Below are 13,909 nucleotides of genomic sequence, written 5' to 3' on the forward strand. Positions count from 1 at the left end.
CAGCTCCCCTCCCCTACAAGACAGCGGCCAAAAACCTCTGGCGTGAGAACAGCTCCTCATGATCTGGCTGCTTTCTGGCCTCATCTTTTGCCACTTCCATATGTTTAAACTCATAAACGTACCAGCCCATCTGCAGATCCCTGAGCCCGTGTCCGCTCCTGCATCGCTGCCCAATGCGATCACTGATCTACCTGGCACGCCCCAGCCTCCCCTGCTGCAACACTGCGCATCTTTAGTCTCAGCCCGAGTCGCGCCCTCTTTATGGAACGTTCGCCAACCAGGCTCCTCCTCTTGCAGGGGCAGAAAGAAGCTCCTCTTTATTCCCCATGAGCCTCATAGATTTCTCCTCTAAGTCACTTATTACATTATGTGTTATAGTGGTTTACTTGCTTATTTCCTGAGGAGAAAGATATTTCAACTTTTTATCCACAGAGCAAAAGAGTGGCACAGAGGCAAGTACTCCCAACTATGTGTACTGAGTGCACAGATGAAGGGCCGTCATTACAACATGCTGCTGCTGGACACACTAAAATCGCTGCCAAAGTTTGGGTGACTAAAACAAAATACGCTTTAAATTATATAAAAGATTTCCCTTATAAATCATTTAAATTTCTATCTTTTTCAAAATGCTTTAAACTGTCATTGATTCAAGTGAAAATGTGTTTAATATATTCATGTCATCTGGATGGCAAAGTAAATTCAGCTGTGTATCTGCTTGAATGCAGTATTTCCTTAGCTTCCTGAAGGTTTTTATTCACTTACTTCAAGATAGCAAAATTTTCATAAACATTTACATAGAAATTTCTTTCACTCTTATATCTCAACTGTGCAACAAATAAGGTGAGAAGAAGACTCCAAGTTAACCTAATATTAGTCTAATAGCATCTACAACATTTTACTTCACAATTCTAAAATTAAAACTAAGCCCTGTTTGCAAGTCAAAAAGCCTTAGGAAATAATATTTTTAAACCTTAGGCATGTTTAAACTGCCTGGTTTGAATCAGGGTAAAAACGAAAACCTAGAAATAAATTTTAAATATTTTTGTAGCCACTGGAATTTGGAGCGGCTCAAGGAAAACCTCTCCACTTCCCTCTTACTCATCACCGACCTCTTATCATCCACCAGACCCTTCACCATTTCTTCTTCCGTCCCATTCTCACTACTCCCACTGCCATCGTTCAGATATTCTGGGTCCTCATCATCTTACACACAAAATGCCAGAAGCATGGAAGCATAACATCCTTGAGCTGAAGGGACTTCACATATATTACTTATCTAGTGGCGCATTTTGTAACAAGTAAGCCGAGGCGCAGAGACTTGCTGATGTGACACAGCAGACGCTGAAGAGCAGGTCTGGGATTAGAGACCAAGTTTCCTAATAAGCGGGGTGCTCGCCTCTCTCTCCCTCTCCCCCTCTCTCTCTCACTCCATTCTGCCTCTGACTATTATAACAGACTGGGAATTGGCCTCAGCATGTTTCACACGCCCACTGTTACCGGACTACTCCACCCAAAATATGAGGTCCTAAAACTCACCTCTCAAAAATCTTCTCTGACTCCCCAGCATCTATGGGATAAACTTGAAACTTCTAAATCTGAAATTCAAGGTCACGCTTAGGTCACGCCAAGTCACCCATCTTAATCTTTTTCAGTCTGTCTCTTAATGTATAGGATCTCCACTCTAGATACATGGTTTTGCAGCATCCCCTCCACAACTTACCAATACCACATTCCTATCCCAGGACTTGGAACTCTTCTCTCAACTAATCCAATCTTACAAACTATTTTCAGCACTCTCCCTAATGACTGTCTGTTGCATTTCAATGTTTCAACCTATAGTCATAGTCAATTTAACACTTGATTACATGCTTTCTTTTCCTTCAGAATGAAAGTGTAAATGGGGAATACTTTTTAAATGTTTGTTCTGTCGATCACAATACTAGCATATACTGTAAGGCATAAAGATACTTAATGGAATGAATTTTATTAGACCAAAAGGAGTAATTTCTCTAGACTTCCTTGTGAAAGCCAGTAAGTTCTAATTCTATGACTGACCTATGGCAGCTCCAGCCCAGTGAAGAGGGAGAGAATTAAGAAGGAGTAACAGTTACAGACTCTTCCAAATCTTTAACCAAACCAACCACCATTGCTACCACACACACACACAGAGTTTTTCTTAAGTCCTGTAGAAGCTCACATCAACAGGTCGACTGATGGAAACCCACATACACATTCCCTTCTCATACTACAAAAGGTCAGAAATAAAATTCTACTTTATACAAGAACTAAAATAAGATGGAAGTGTTATTAAAAGGTTTATATAACAATACAACATCACCTTTCTTTTCAAGTTTTCTAATAGTCTCCTCCGTTTCATTTTGCTTCTTTTTGTATAAAGTTTTCATTTCTTCTATTTCATTATTCTTTCTTTCTAAAATCTGCAAATGAATTTAAAATATTTTAGTATACAATATTGTTTTATGTATGGAACACATAATTTTTTTTAAAAATAGCACAATATTTTTGCAAGTCTATCTCAGCTAATCCCATAAATGGCTTCCCAAAAAAGATGAAAAAATTATACTTTAGTGCATTGACAAAATATTAACTACACTAGAATAATTGATTACCGAAAGACATGTTACCTGCTTTGAATTTTCATGTACCAATTCTTAACGAGACCGTAAATGATAAATTAGGTGATTCTCTAAACTATACTTCAGAGATTAAGCCATCACAAACTAGCAGAGAGAAGCCATCAGAAACTTGATATGTTGATACAGTGCAACTCACCTCCCCACCACACTGGGATAGCACATCTGCAGACACGCACATCCCTGAACCCTCCCACTAGTGTCCTTCTATCACTTTCACGCACAATAACAAGAATTCCCAGACACGTGGGAACACGTGATGCAATAGGCTTCTTTTATACTTAGTTCTGCTACTGGGAATCAAAAAAGTCAGCTCAAAATATGTCAAAAATTGCATGGATATTTTACATCCTTAATTTATATTGTGTCAGAAGTTTTTAAATGAATCATTTAATAAACTTAATTATGATTATATGCTTCTAAGTACATCTACACGCAAAAAAAAAAAAAAAAAACTAGAGAATAACCAAAGAGTAAGAAAGTTTGCAAGCAGAAAAAGAAATGTACTAACCAAAGGGAAAAAAGAAAACCAAATTGAGGCAGAAGTATGAATATCCACTTTTCTTGTGGTTGAGGTATATTTCCTATATACCCAAATTCAGTTTTTTAAAAAAGGTTATTCACCAATGTCTAACCAACTTTTTCTTAGTGCTTTTATTACCAGCATTTTACTTCACCTTTCATTGTTTTAGTCCCACCTCTAAGAATGACTGGTAAATAAGAAAAGGAGATAGTTTGAGCCCAATGTCCATAAAGAAGGTGTGCAAACAGATAAAACACTCTCCATTCTATTCCTTCCCAATTCCTAACACTTGGAAAGTGGCATGCATGCAACGAACTGATGAATATCCTTTCCAAATCTAGCATGAGGTCAAGGATTTTATTTATATTTTACCTGGCATTTCAAACTAGTTGCATTGCTTTCTTTTTTCATGCAGAATTTATTTTAAAAGAGAAATTCCTGGAAAGGATTCTATTATTAAATGTTTTTCTTAGAACAGAGCTTTGTAACAGACATACCAAGAAGCCTATTTCAAATTCTATTACCACGATTTTCCCAAATATATTTCTATATTTATTTATCTTATACATCAATAGGTTCTATTTCATTTGGACATATACATATGCTATATTGAAATTATATTACTGAATCTCTAACATATCCATGAAAGAGAACTGTTTTTCTTGAACCATTTAAAGTAAAGTAAAATACTAGTAAGAGCAGAAAGCAATATTTGCCTTTAAAATTTGAATGGAAAAGAGGAAAGGAGAAGGAAAAGGATTCAATTTTTTTTCTCTTTCTAATTTTCAGCCAGTGGTTTCCGTCTTGTTGCTCTGAAAGAAGGTGAGCCAAACACGCACCTGACTAAATACTAGCATGTTCTCGGTTCTACGGAAGCACGGGCACGTGATGCTGTGGCCTCAGCTCCCTGTCTCCACCTTTGTCACTTAACTCTGTGAAGCAGGGTCACAGGCTGAGTTCCAAAACAGACAACACCAGGCTTCCATCTGGATCAATTTTCATGAGTTACAAATTCATACATCATATATTAAAATTATACATTATATACCGTTACATTTTTAAAATCAATACTAAAATATAGTTATAAATTCAAATTCAATGTACAATAATTATAAATTGATGACTTTTGCTGTGCTCATTAAGAAGAAAAATTATACTTCAAAGTACAAATTGAAATACTGTAAGGCATAAATCCCAACGAGCTACTGAAAACAAAAAGCCTACACTGGCAGTGCTAGCATTACAGTGCACGCAGTCTATACCAAAGAGAACTAAATACAAGGGTTTCTTTTTAAATTAAAGGGGAAATTTTAGGGACTTCTCTGGTGGTCCAGTGGTTAAGACTCTGCACTTCCAATGCAAGGGGCGTGGGTTCGACCCCTGGTCGGGGAACTAAGATCCCACATGCCGTGAGGTGTGGCCATAAATAAATAAATAAATAGAAAGGAATTTTTAATTGCCAGAAAACTGAAAGAATCTTAGACCAGAACAAACTCTAGTATTTACAGTTGATGACTTATTTCAGCCTTTATGAAAGGTAATGATAGAATGTAAAGGACTATAAGAAGACCAGCCTTCCATCGATAGATAAAGAAGAACTAAAAGGTCATGTAAACTATAAGGATTTACATAAATACATCTGTTTAGCAAATGAAGTTTAAAGATCAACTTTTGCTAGGATATTAATTTAGCAAATCCCATTTATAAGACAGACTCCCATAAGTACATAAGGAAGTGGGTGGATGGATGGATGGATGGTCACAAGACCTAGAGTATTTCAAATATTCAATATCAATAAGATAATGAACTGCACACACCCTACCTTCTGAACATCAGCATCATGCTTCTGTTGCAGTTTAAGTTTCTCTTCATGATATTGAGCTTCCATCATTTTTGTTTTCATGTCCAACTTCAAGGAAAATATTTCAAAGGTGTGATTAATTTACTTTTCCCTTTGGCAAAAATACACAAATTAAAATAACTACCTATATGAAAGAGAGTATCATTTTCCACCTTTACCTTATAGCCACTAGTCCAGCAATCATACTACATATACCAATATGTTGGTTACATTCTTTGATTACTTCTAAGCTAATTAAAAGTCTTTTGAATAAATCTCACTTGACAGGCAAAAGTGAAAATACCGAACTCAGATTCGTCAGTGATCCCCAGTCCACTCCACCGCCAAAAAGCAGTCATTTTAAAGCGATATTTTGCTAAACCCACTTGGTATTTTAGCCTTTGTTTATTATTTTTCAATTGAGTAAGTCTCTATTCAACTTTTTACTTTTTTCTTTTCTCATATCTACGTACTCATTTCTAAATGCTCTATTTACCTCTATACTTAAATATAACAATTTGTGAAAGAATGTCCATATAGGCATATCACTGATAATGCACAGATTTTCCAGTTCTCCGACTCCGACTCCCTCAGGGCAGTGACTTCATCTCTTTCCAGCGTCCGTCAACAGCTCCTAGCCTCCTAGACTCCTCAGACTGACCCCTGGCCCACCAGTGTTCTGAGCAAAGCCAGCAAAATGTAACCAACACTTGTTAATAATAATGAGTGCATCCTAGGATTAAAAGAGTAATAGTGACAGGTTTTCAGAACAACAACAGAAAACTGATTATCTTAAATGTGAAAGTATTTGACCTGATTCCTTACTATTTAAAAGAGTATGTACATTGGAGTCTGACAGGCCTCATTTTTAACTCTAATCCTAATCCCACTAGACATTAACTGTGGTGACTTTGGGCAAGTCACCATTCTGAGATTCTATTTCCTCTTCTAATAGTTAAGGATAATTATCTTACCTCAGTGAGTTGTGAAAATTATATTCAATGACATCATTTAAGTAACCACAGTCAGTACAATGATTGGTACAAAGTAAGTATGCAAAAAAAATTAGTCTACAACCTTCAGGAAATTTTGCTTTTAAAATATTAGAAACGTACTGTCAAAACATTTTCTTGAAAATTTTTGAAACATACTTCATATTTTTCAATTACTGTTTTAAATAAATAATGAATCTGAACTAATGATAAATGTGCATAATCAAATAAACATATCAAAATGAAATTTTAAAATTTTACAAACAAAAGCTAACATAACATAAATTCTTGGCATTTGCGACAACATGGATGGACCTAGAGGGTATTACGCTAAGTGATATAAGTCAGACAGAGAAAGACAAATACCCTATGATCTCACTTATATGTGGAATCTGAAAAACAAAACAAATGAACAAACATGACAAAACAGAGTCATATATACAGAGAACAAACAGGCGGCTGCCAGAGGGGAGGGGATCCGGGGAGGAGAGAAATAGGTGCGGGAGATTAAGAGGTACAAACTCTCAGGTACAAATAAATGACTTAAGGGTATGAAAGGTATGATGCGGGGAATATAACCAACAGTTATGTAATATTTTTGTATGCTGACAGATGGTCACTAGACTTATCATGGTGATGACTTTGAAATGTATGTAAGTATCAAATCGCTATGCTGTGTACCAGGAACCCACATAGTGCTGTGGGTCAATTATACTTCAAAAACAAACAAACTCATAGAAAAAGAGATCCGATTTGTGGTGACCAGAGGTGGGGTGGGGGGAAGGAGGGCTGGAGGAAGGTGGGTGGTCAAAAGGTGCAAACCGCCAGTCACAAGACGAACAGCTGTCAGGGACGTAGTGAGCAGCACGACACACAGAATGGACCCTGCTGTGCGCTAACTGCAGGTTGTTGGCAGACTGACCCCTAAGCACGCCCACAGGAGGAAAGCAGTGTTTCTGTCTCTTTAATGTGTCTCTGTGAGATGACGGATGTTCACTGCGCTTGCTGTGGTCATCGTTTCATGATGTGTGTGAAAGGCGCATCATTATGCTGTGTGCCTTACGCTCACACAGTGTGGTGTGCCAATTATATCTCAATAAAACTGAAAGAAAAAACAATGAACGTTCTGAGCGGCAGACAGGGAGGGAGCTGTCCGGTTACTACGCAAAAGGACGCAATTCTGAACATTTCCATCCTCTGGCTTCTACGTCACGCAATAAGCCTTCCTCATTTTAGCAGAAAGGACGCTGGGTGATCCACATCCACCTGAAGATCCTCAACAGAAGCACTGGGGGTCTACTGCAGAGGAATCGAACTCAAACAGCAACATGACAGAGCTGGGCAGATGCCGGAGACACAACTCACTGCTGCGTCTTTCCACAGCACCTCCCCGAGGGAACGCGTCAGGCCTCAGCTTCCGAGGTCCAGCCCTGAACACCACGTGACCGTGCGGCCACAGCCGACACCACCACCTCCACCCGCTCTGCCTCAAGCTTGGTTGACGCGGCGAGGAACAGACGCCTGGCGCCTGCCTCGGGAATCCACTAGCTAGAGAAGAATCGTTCAGATTCTCGCTCTCAGCCAGTCAGCTACGTGGGGGAACAAACCCCAGTTCTCTAGGGGCAGCAGCCAAGAGAAAGCGGAGAGTCCGCCTGCCGATGAAGGGGACACGGGTTCGTGTCCCGGTCTGGGAAGATCCCACATGCCGTGGAGTGGCTGGCCTGCACGTCCAGAGCCTGTGCTCCACAACGGGAGAGGCCACAACAGTGAGAGACCCGCGTACCGCAAAAAAAAAACAAAAAAAACAAAAAAAAAAACGCATGTTTTCTACACCTTGCTTTTCTCTCTGAACCATATCTCATGGAAATCACTCTAAAAACACCTGCTACAGTTTTTTTCATTCTTTTAAATAGCTACCACCTATTCCTCAATGAGGAGAAAACAAAATTTGTTCAACCATATCCTCCTTAATGCATATTCACTCTATTTTCAGTCTTTTTCCACTTCAAACAACACTGCAAAACATTCTCACATATGAGTCCAACACACTTGAACTTTGATTTCTACAGGGTGGATTCTCAAAAGACATGCCAACGATTCAAGGGTGGCTGTATCTTAGTAGGTTTTGCCCTCTGTTACAGGCAAATCCACATTTCCACCAAGAGGAGATATCTCACTACTACTCTAAGTTGCACTTCCCTGAAAACTACTGTGTGTCAGCCCCTTTTCCCATGTTCTGGGGCCTTATGAATCTGGTCTTCTATGAAATGCCCTTTCACAATTTTAATCCACGCCTCTGTCTGTCAATCAGTAAAACCTGGTATGCTGTACGCATTAAGACACAGTCTGTCTCAAATATTTTCCCCAAATCGATTATTTTTCTATTGATCTTTTGTTGTATTTTTTTACCTTACAAAGTCTTTATTTCACTTGAGTCAAATATTTCTATCATTTCTTTCATACGTTCTGGGTTTGGAAAGGTATTCGGGTTAGAAAGATCCTCTGATGTCAAGATTTTTGCTGTTTTGAAGCTTTTTCTGTCTGGGCCTCTATAGGTTAAAGGTACATCCAGAATTTGTTTTTGTTTATTTTTGTTTTTAGAGGAGAGGACCCAATTTTATTTTCTTCCAAGTAAATGAAAAGTTGTACCAGGATCATTTACTAAATAAAAGTCTGTTCTCAGTGTATTGACAATGAACTTTGTTACTACTTTTTTATTTTTACGGGGATTTGATTTTTTTCTTGGAATGTTCTTTTTGGTTTTAACCATGTCGGGACTGCCTAATAAAAGCAGTTGAGAAGTATTCCCTCCTCCTCCACAATCTCAAAGAGCCGTGTAATACTGGAAAATAGTTCTTCCTTAAATGTTTCCTTACAGAAATACGTAGTTGTAAAGTGGAGTATTTTAGTACCCTTTCTGAATAACTATAGATATTCTTTTTAAGTAAACCAACACTCGTAAGTGCTAGGTTTTTAAAGTTACTTGCACTGTAGAATATGACGCTTTTCACACTGTCACAGTAGTTCTATTGGTCTGTCTTGAACTTGGAATGGCTCTTTTGCCTATGCGTGATTTTGTAACATCATCCATTACTCATTTGGAAAACATCAGTTCAATGAGCTACAGAGATTTCCAAATATTGAAAATTTCATTACCTAATATAAAAACTTCACACTGTTTCATGTCACCACCGATCTCACTGGAAAGGTCTTAGTATTGGAAAGTTCTTGAGCTCACAGTGACTGATACAAGGTTGCCAAAATTCTAATTTGTATTAAAAGGTCAAATTTTATCACCAGCAGCAAATATGGTCAGTTGTTTTGCTTAACGTGACAGGCTCAATTTGTTCATTTTTGAGAAAATGTCTGACACTATCCAAGTCCAAAGAACCATATTTTGTCCCTCGGTCATTCTTTCAAATAAAAATGATACTCCCCGAGAACAGCAGCTACTGCAATTCACAAGTGACAAAAAGCACACAAGCGTTTTGCCTCTGGCACGTGGATATGCACTTGGATATGAACCGTAAGTTCTTTATACATGGCTCCATTTCGTCACTCAGATATCCAGAAGATGCATGTTTGAGGTACGAGATTTAATAAAATTAATGATTTTCTACTTGCTTCATCGAGGATATTCTTAAATAAGATTGGTAATTTTTTCCCTGTGAGCATGTGACAGTGAAGAATATGCCTACCAGTACAATTTGGTGCCACTGCCTTGATGTGGGTTAGGATACAGTTTTACCCAGCGCTGTGTCTGCAACATCAATGCAAGTGTCAATACAGTAAAAAAATAAATAACATTTTAAAATTATTACAAAAATAATTTTGACCTCATAGACCTCATGAAAGAGTATTGGGGACCGCAGGGTTCTCAGCCCACACGCTGAGAACCACTGCCCTAGAGAAACTCTTGTACATGTGTGTCAGGAAACATGTACAAGATTGTTCACAGGGTTATTGTTTGCAAAAGTCAAAAATTAGAATAGATTCATCGACAAAATGGCAAGAGACTGCGGAAGACTCATTGAATAGAAAGTAATGCAAATGAAGCCAACCACAGCTAAATGGCCTAACAAGGATGAACGTCACCCACACACTATTGAGCAAAAAAATATGTGAAGTTTAGGTTTATTTAAATGAAGGTCAAAATCCACTAAAACAGAAATATTTTCATTTTTAAGAATGCAGGCATTGGTGGTAAAGTCAAGCTTAAAAACAAAGGAGGGAAATTACCAGAGAAGTCAGGATAGCAGTTACTGCTGGGGGAGATGGATGAGGTAAGATGGGGAAGAGTCAGACAGCAGGCTGCTGACGTCTTGGCAATGATCTCATCCTTGCCTGCATGCACTTTCCAATGGTTCTCTTTTGTATAATTATTTATTATAGTTTGTAAGACTCCGTGTATCTGAATGCTATATTCATAAGAAATGTTTTAAAATATAAATTCTCTCATTATGTCAATGACTGTAGATTACATCATCTTGGATTTATTTAAATTCTACATTTAACTAGCACATTTGCAAAAGGAAAAAATGCCTAATTGGCATTCTGTGTAAGAAAGAAGCAATATCCCTTTTTAGGCAATGGGTGGGAACATTCAATATGGGTGGAGGTGAAGTTCAAAGGAAATACTCTATTTTATTTCACAAAAAGAGCAGTTTCTACTGTCTGTTCTCTGAAAACTGACGGTTGCTCTGAAAATTGATCTCCCCTTGTGTTGTCTCTTCTTTCATTTTCAGTGACAACAGTTTTCCAAATGTCTTAATCTATGTCAGAAATCTTTTTTAAGAATACTAAAAAAAAAGAACCCCACTGCTTGATGGTGCTCAAGGTCACACAATTCTGTGATGTGGATATCACAGGAAATGTGTTAGCAATTACAAAGGCAAACAAGTCCAAGTATGTTTGTGAATGACAGACTAAGGTTAAAATAAAGGATCACGGTCACCGAACCTTCCCACAATGCCAAATAAATTGAAAAAAACTTCTAATCTTAAAATATTTTATAGGTGTGTTTTTACCAATCAAAAGAAAACTACTACGGTTCTTCAACTCTAATAAAATAATATTGCAAATATTACTCATTTAACATCTAAGGTATTTTCCACACAGTTATAAACTAAAAATGGAAGTTGTGTTTTATAAAGTTTGATTTCCAAAGGCTAATTAAATATTTTAGGACTCTCTAAAGCATCAAAAGAATTGCATCATTTATTAAACACAGACAAACTCTGTAGTCTGTATATAATTTCATGTCACTCAATTCTCTCCACACTTACTGCATTGTTAAACTTAAGCATTTCAACTTCCTAAATTTTGATTTTATAACATTAAGAATTGATTAACGTAGATTATCATCACTACTCATAGTAAAACCCTGTGAAATGGATCTGAGATTTAAATACAAAAATAAGATTTTAAAAGAGACAAAAACACGAAATTTTTTCATAATCTTGGAATAAGAAAGTCTATTCTACAAAAACCAGAAGCCATAGAGAAAAGACTGATAGATCCAACTACTGAAAAGAAAACTTCTATACATTAAAAAAATAGAAATAAATCAAAAGACAGACAGAGAAAAATACTTGTAAGATATATGACAAAGACCTGAATTCCTTAACATATAAATTGTTCTTAGGAATCACAATGAAGACAAACAATTTTAACAAAAATATGGAAAGGTATAAGAAAGACAGCTCACAAAAGTGAAATTAAAAAGACAATAAACAGGGCTTCCCCGGTGGTGCAGTGGTTGAGAGACCGCCTGCCAATGCAGGGGACGCGGGTTCGTGCCCCAGTCCCCCAGTCTGGGAAGATCCCACATGCCATGGAGCGGCTGGGCCCGTGAGCCATGGCCGCTGAGCCTGTGCGTCCGGAGCCTGTGCTCCGCAACGCGAGAGGCCACAACAGTGAGAGGTCCGCAAAAAAAAGACAATAAACAGACAAAAAATATGTTCATTCTCACTTACATAAAAGCAATGGAAATATCAAAGCATCAAATATCATCTCACAGATAATCAAAAATGTTTATAATTCAGTGTTGATGAAATGGGAAAATAGACATTCTCATACAGTATTGGTGCAAGTACAAATAGACCTAACCTTTTTTAATAGTTTATTAAGATATACATAATTCACATACTATAACATTCACCCACTTAAAATATACAATTCAATGTCTTTTAATACATCAGAGAATTATGCAACATCACCACAGTCTAACTTAGGACATTTTCATCACTCCAAAAAGGAACTCTCACACCCACTGGCGGTCACTCCCTACTCTCACCCAAGCCTGCAGCCTGAGGCAGACATAACCTCATTTTAAGGGCAATCTGTCAATGTCAATCAAAACTTTAAACCTGCAACCCTGTTACTGGGCAATTCAATTTCACAGAATTTATTGTATAAGAAGAAATATGCAATACATAAAAATATACACAGGGATATTCTTGAAACACTATTTGTTGTAGCAAAATACTCTACAAACCTCTATCCCTCAACAGGAATCTATATTAATAAAATGTGGTCCATCAGTAAAATAAAATACAATGCAACTATGTAAAAAGATGATGCCATGCTACTGATATAAAAAATCATCAGAATATATGTTAGCATTTAGAAAGCAAAATGAAACAGTATATAGAGTATGTGCTAGGATCTTATTGGTATTTTAAAAATGAGATATTCCTGGAAACTTTTAAAGAGAATACATGTTAAATTTTCTGCAATGATTACCTTGAAAAGATCAGGTGCTGAGGAAATGAAGATTACTATTTCATTTAATATTTAATTTTAAAATAAACTTAACTCACCTGAAACAATGCTATTTCTTATTTTTAAAATGCCACCCAGCAACAACAAAAGCATTTGTAGATGAGAACATGTACAAGACACATCAGGGTTGTCTGATGTGAACATGCAAGAGCCTGCTGAATTTCAAAACAGAAAAGCATTTATCCTCATGCCCATAAGTATATGTCTAACAAAAGTGACTTAATCAAGTAGACATAAGATCATCCTTCTAAAGGATAACTACACACATCACAATGTAACTATGCATTTAAGTTTAGGGAAAAATCCAAGTTAGAAAACTATCTCTTGAAAACAGACAAAAATATTAAAGCGGTATGGTTGGTATTTTCTTTTTTGTTAATTCTTTTTTTTGCAAATGGACTTTTTTATTTATCCATCTATTCATGCACCATTCTAGAAAGAATTTGATACAGTTACACAAATATTGATATACACAAATATAATAAGATTAAAGTACATAGACAAAAAATTGAAAAGAATATGAAATAGAAAGAGACCACTAAGGACAAAGATTTAGGACAGCACACAAAAGTACATGTCATAAAATATTACAGTTGCTGAAAACATGCTGTGGAAGCTCTGATCTTTCTAGTGACCAGAACAGGGGAAACACCATGATCTCTAACAGTTATATTAGGTTTAGCATAGAGATACACATGCAATTCAGGAAAATCAATGTTTTTCCTAAAGTCTGAATATCTTTCTTTTAATGATTAGTATTCTCTATTTTCAAAAATGAAAATATTAAAAAACTATCTCCTGAAACTGAAAAAAACTTTAAAGAAATACATGTTCTGTATTAAAAATATAATTAGTCATCTTATATTTACAAAGGCAATCTAAACTGCTACCTTCCTCTACCTTCAAATGGCTCCTAATTATCTTTGCCTTTTTATATTCATTCTCATTTTTGCATATAATACATCCTTTACTTGTACCTTATAATCACATACAATGTTCATGACACTTCCAAGCATTAATTTTTATTTTAGAGGTTAAATTGTTTATGACACTAAACTTACAAAAATCCATTATTTCAATTGACCATGTAAGACACAATTCATTACCCCACAGAAAT

At 36.7% G+C, this 13,909-nt stretch overlaps 1 protein-coding gene across 27 annotated transcripts in view; it reads right to left on the reverse strand.

The window, feature by feature from the left end:
* Positions 1-13,909, reverse strand: part of CEP112 (centrosomal protein 112) — a 418,997-nt gene that overhangs the window by 347,324 nt on the left and 57,764 nt on the right. For 25 of the 27 annotated variants that reach the window (XM_079905668.1, XM_079905662.1, XM_079905687.1 and 22 more), the window contains 2 exons: positions 5,000-5,086; positions 2,339-2,438 (listed from right to left, as the gene is read on the reverse strand). In XM_079905668.1, coding sequence (XP_079761794.1) covers positions 2,339-2,438; positions 5,000-5,086 — 187 coding nt within the window. Of the gene's footprint in view, positions 1-2,338; positions 2,439-4,016; positions 4,464-4,999; positions 5,087-13,909 lie in introns of those variants that run through there. The other 2 variants (XM_079905680.1, XM_079905679.1) reach the window with 2 other exon arrangements.

The sequence above is a fragment of the Stenella coeruleoalba genome (genome assembly GCF_951394435.1).
Source record: "Stenella coeruleoalba genome assembly, chromosome: 19".
NCBI classification, from domain to species: Eukaryota; Metazoa; Chordata; class Mammalia; order Artiodactyla; family Delphinidae; genus Stenella; species Stenella coeruleoalba.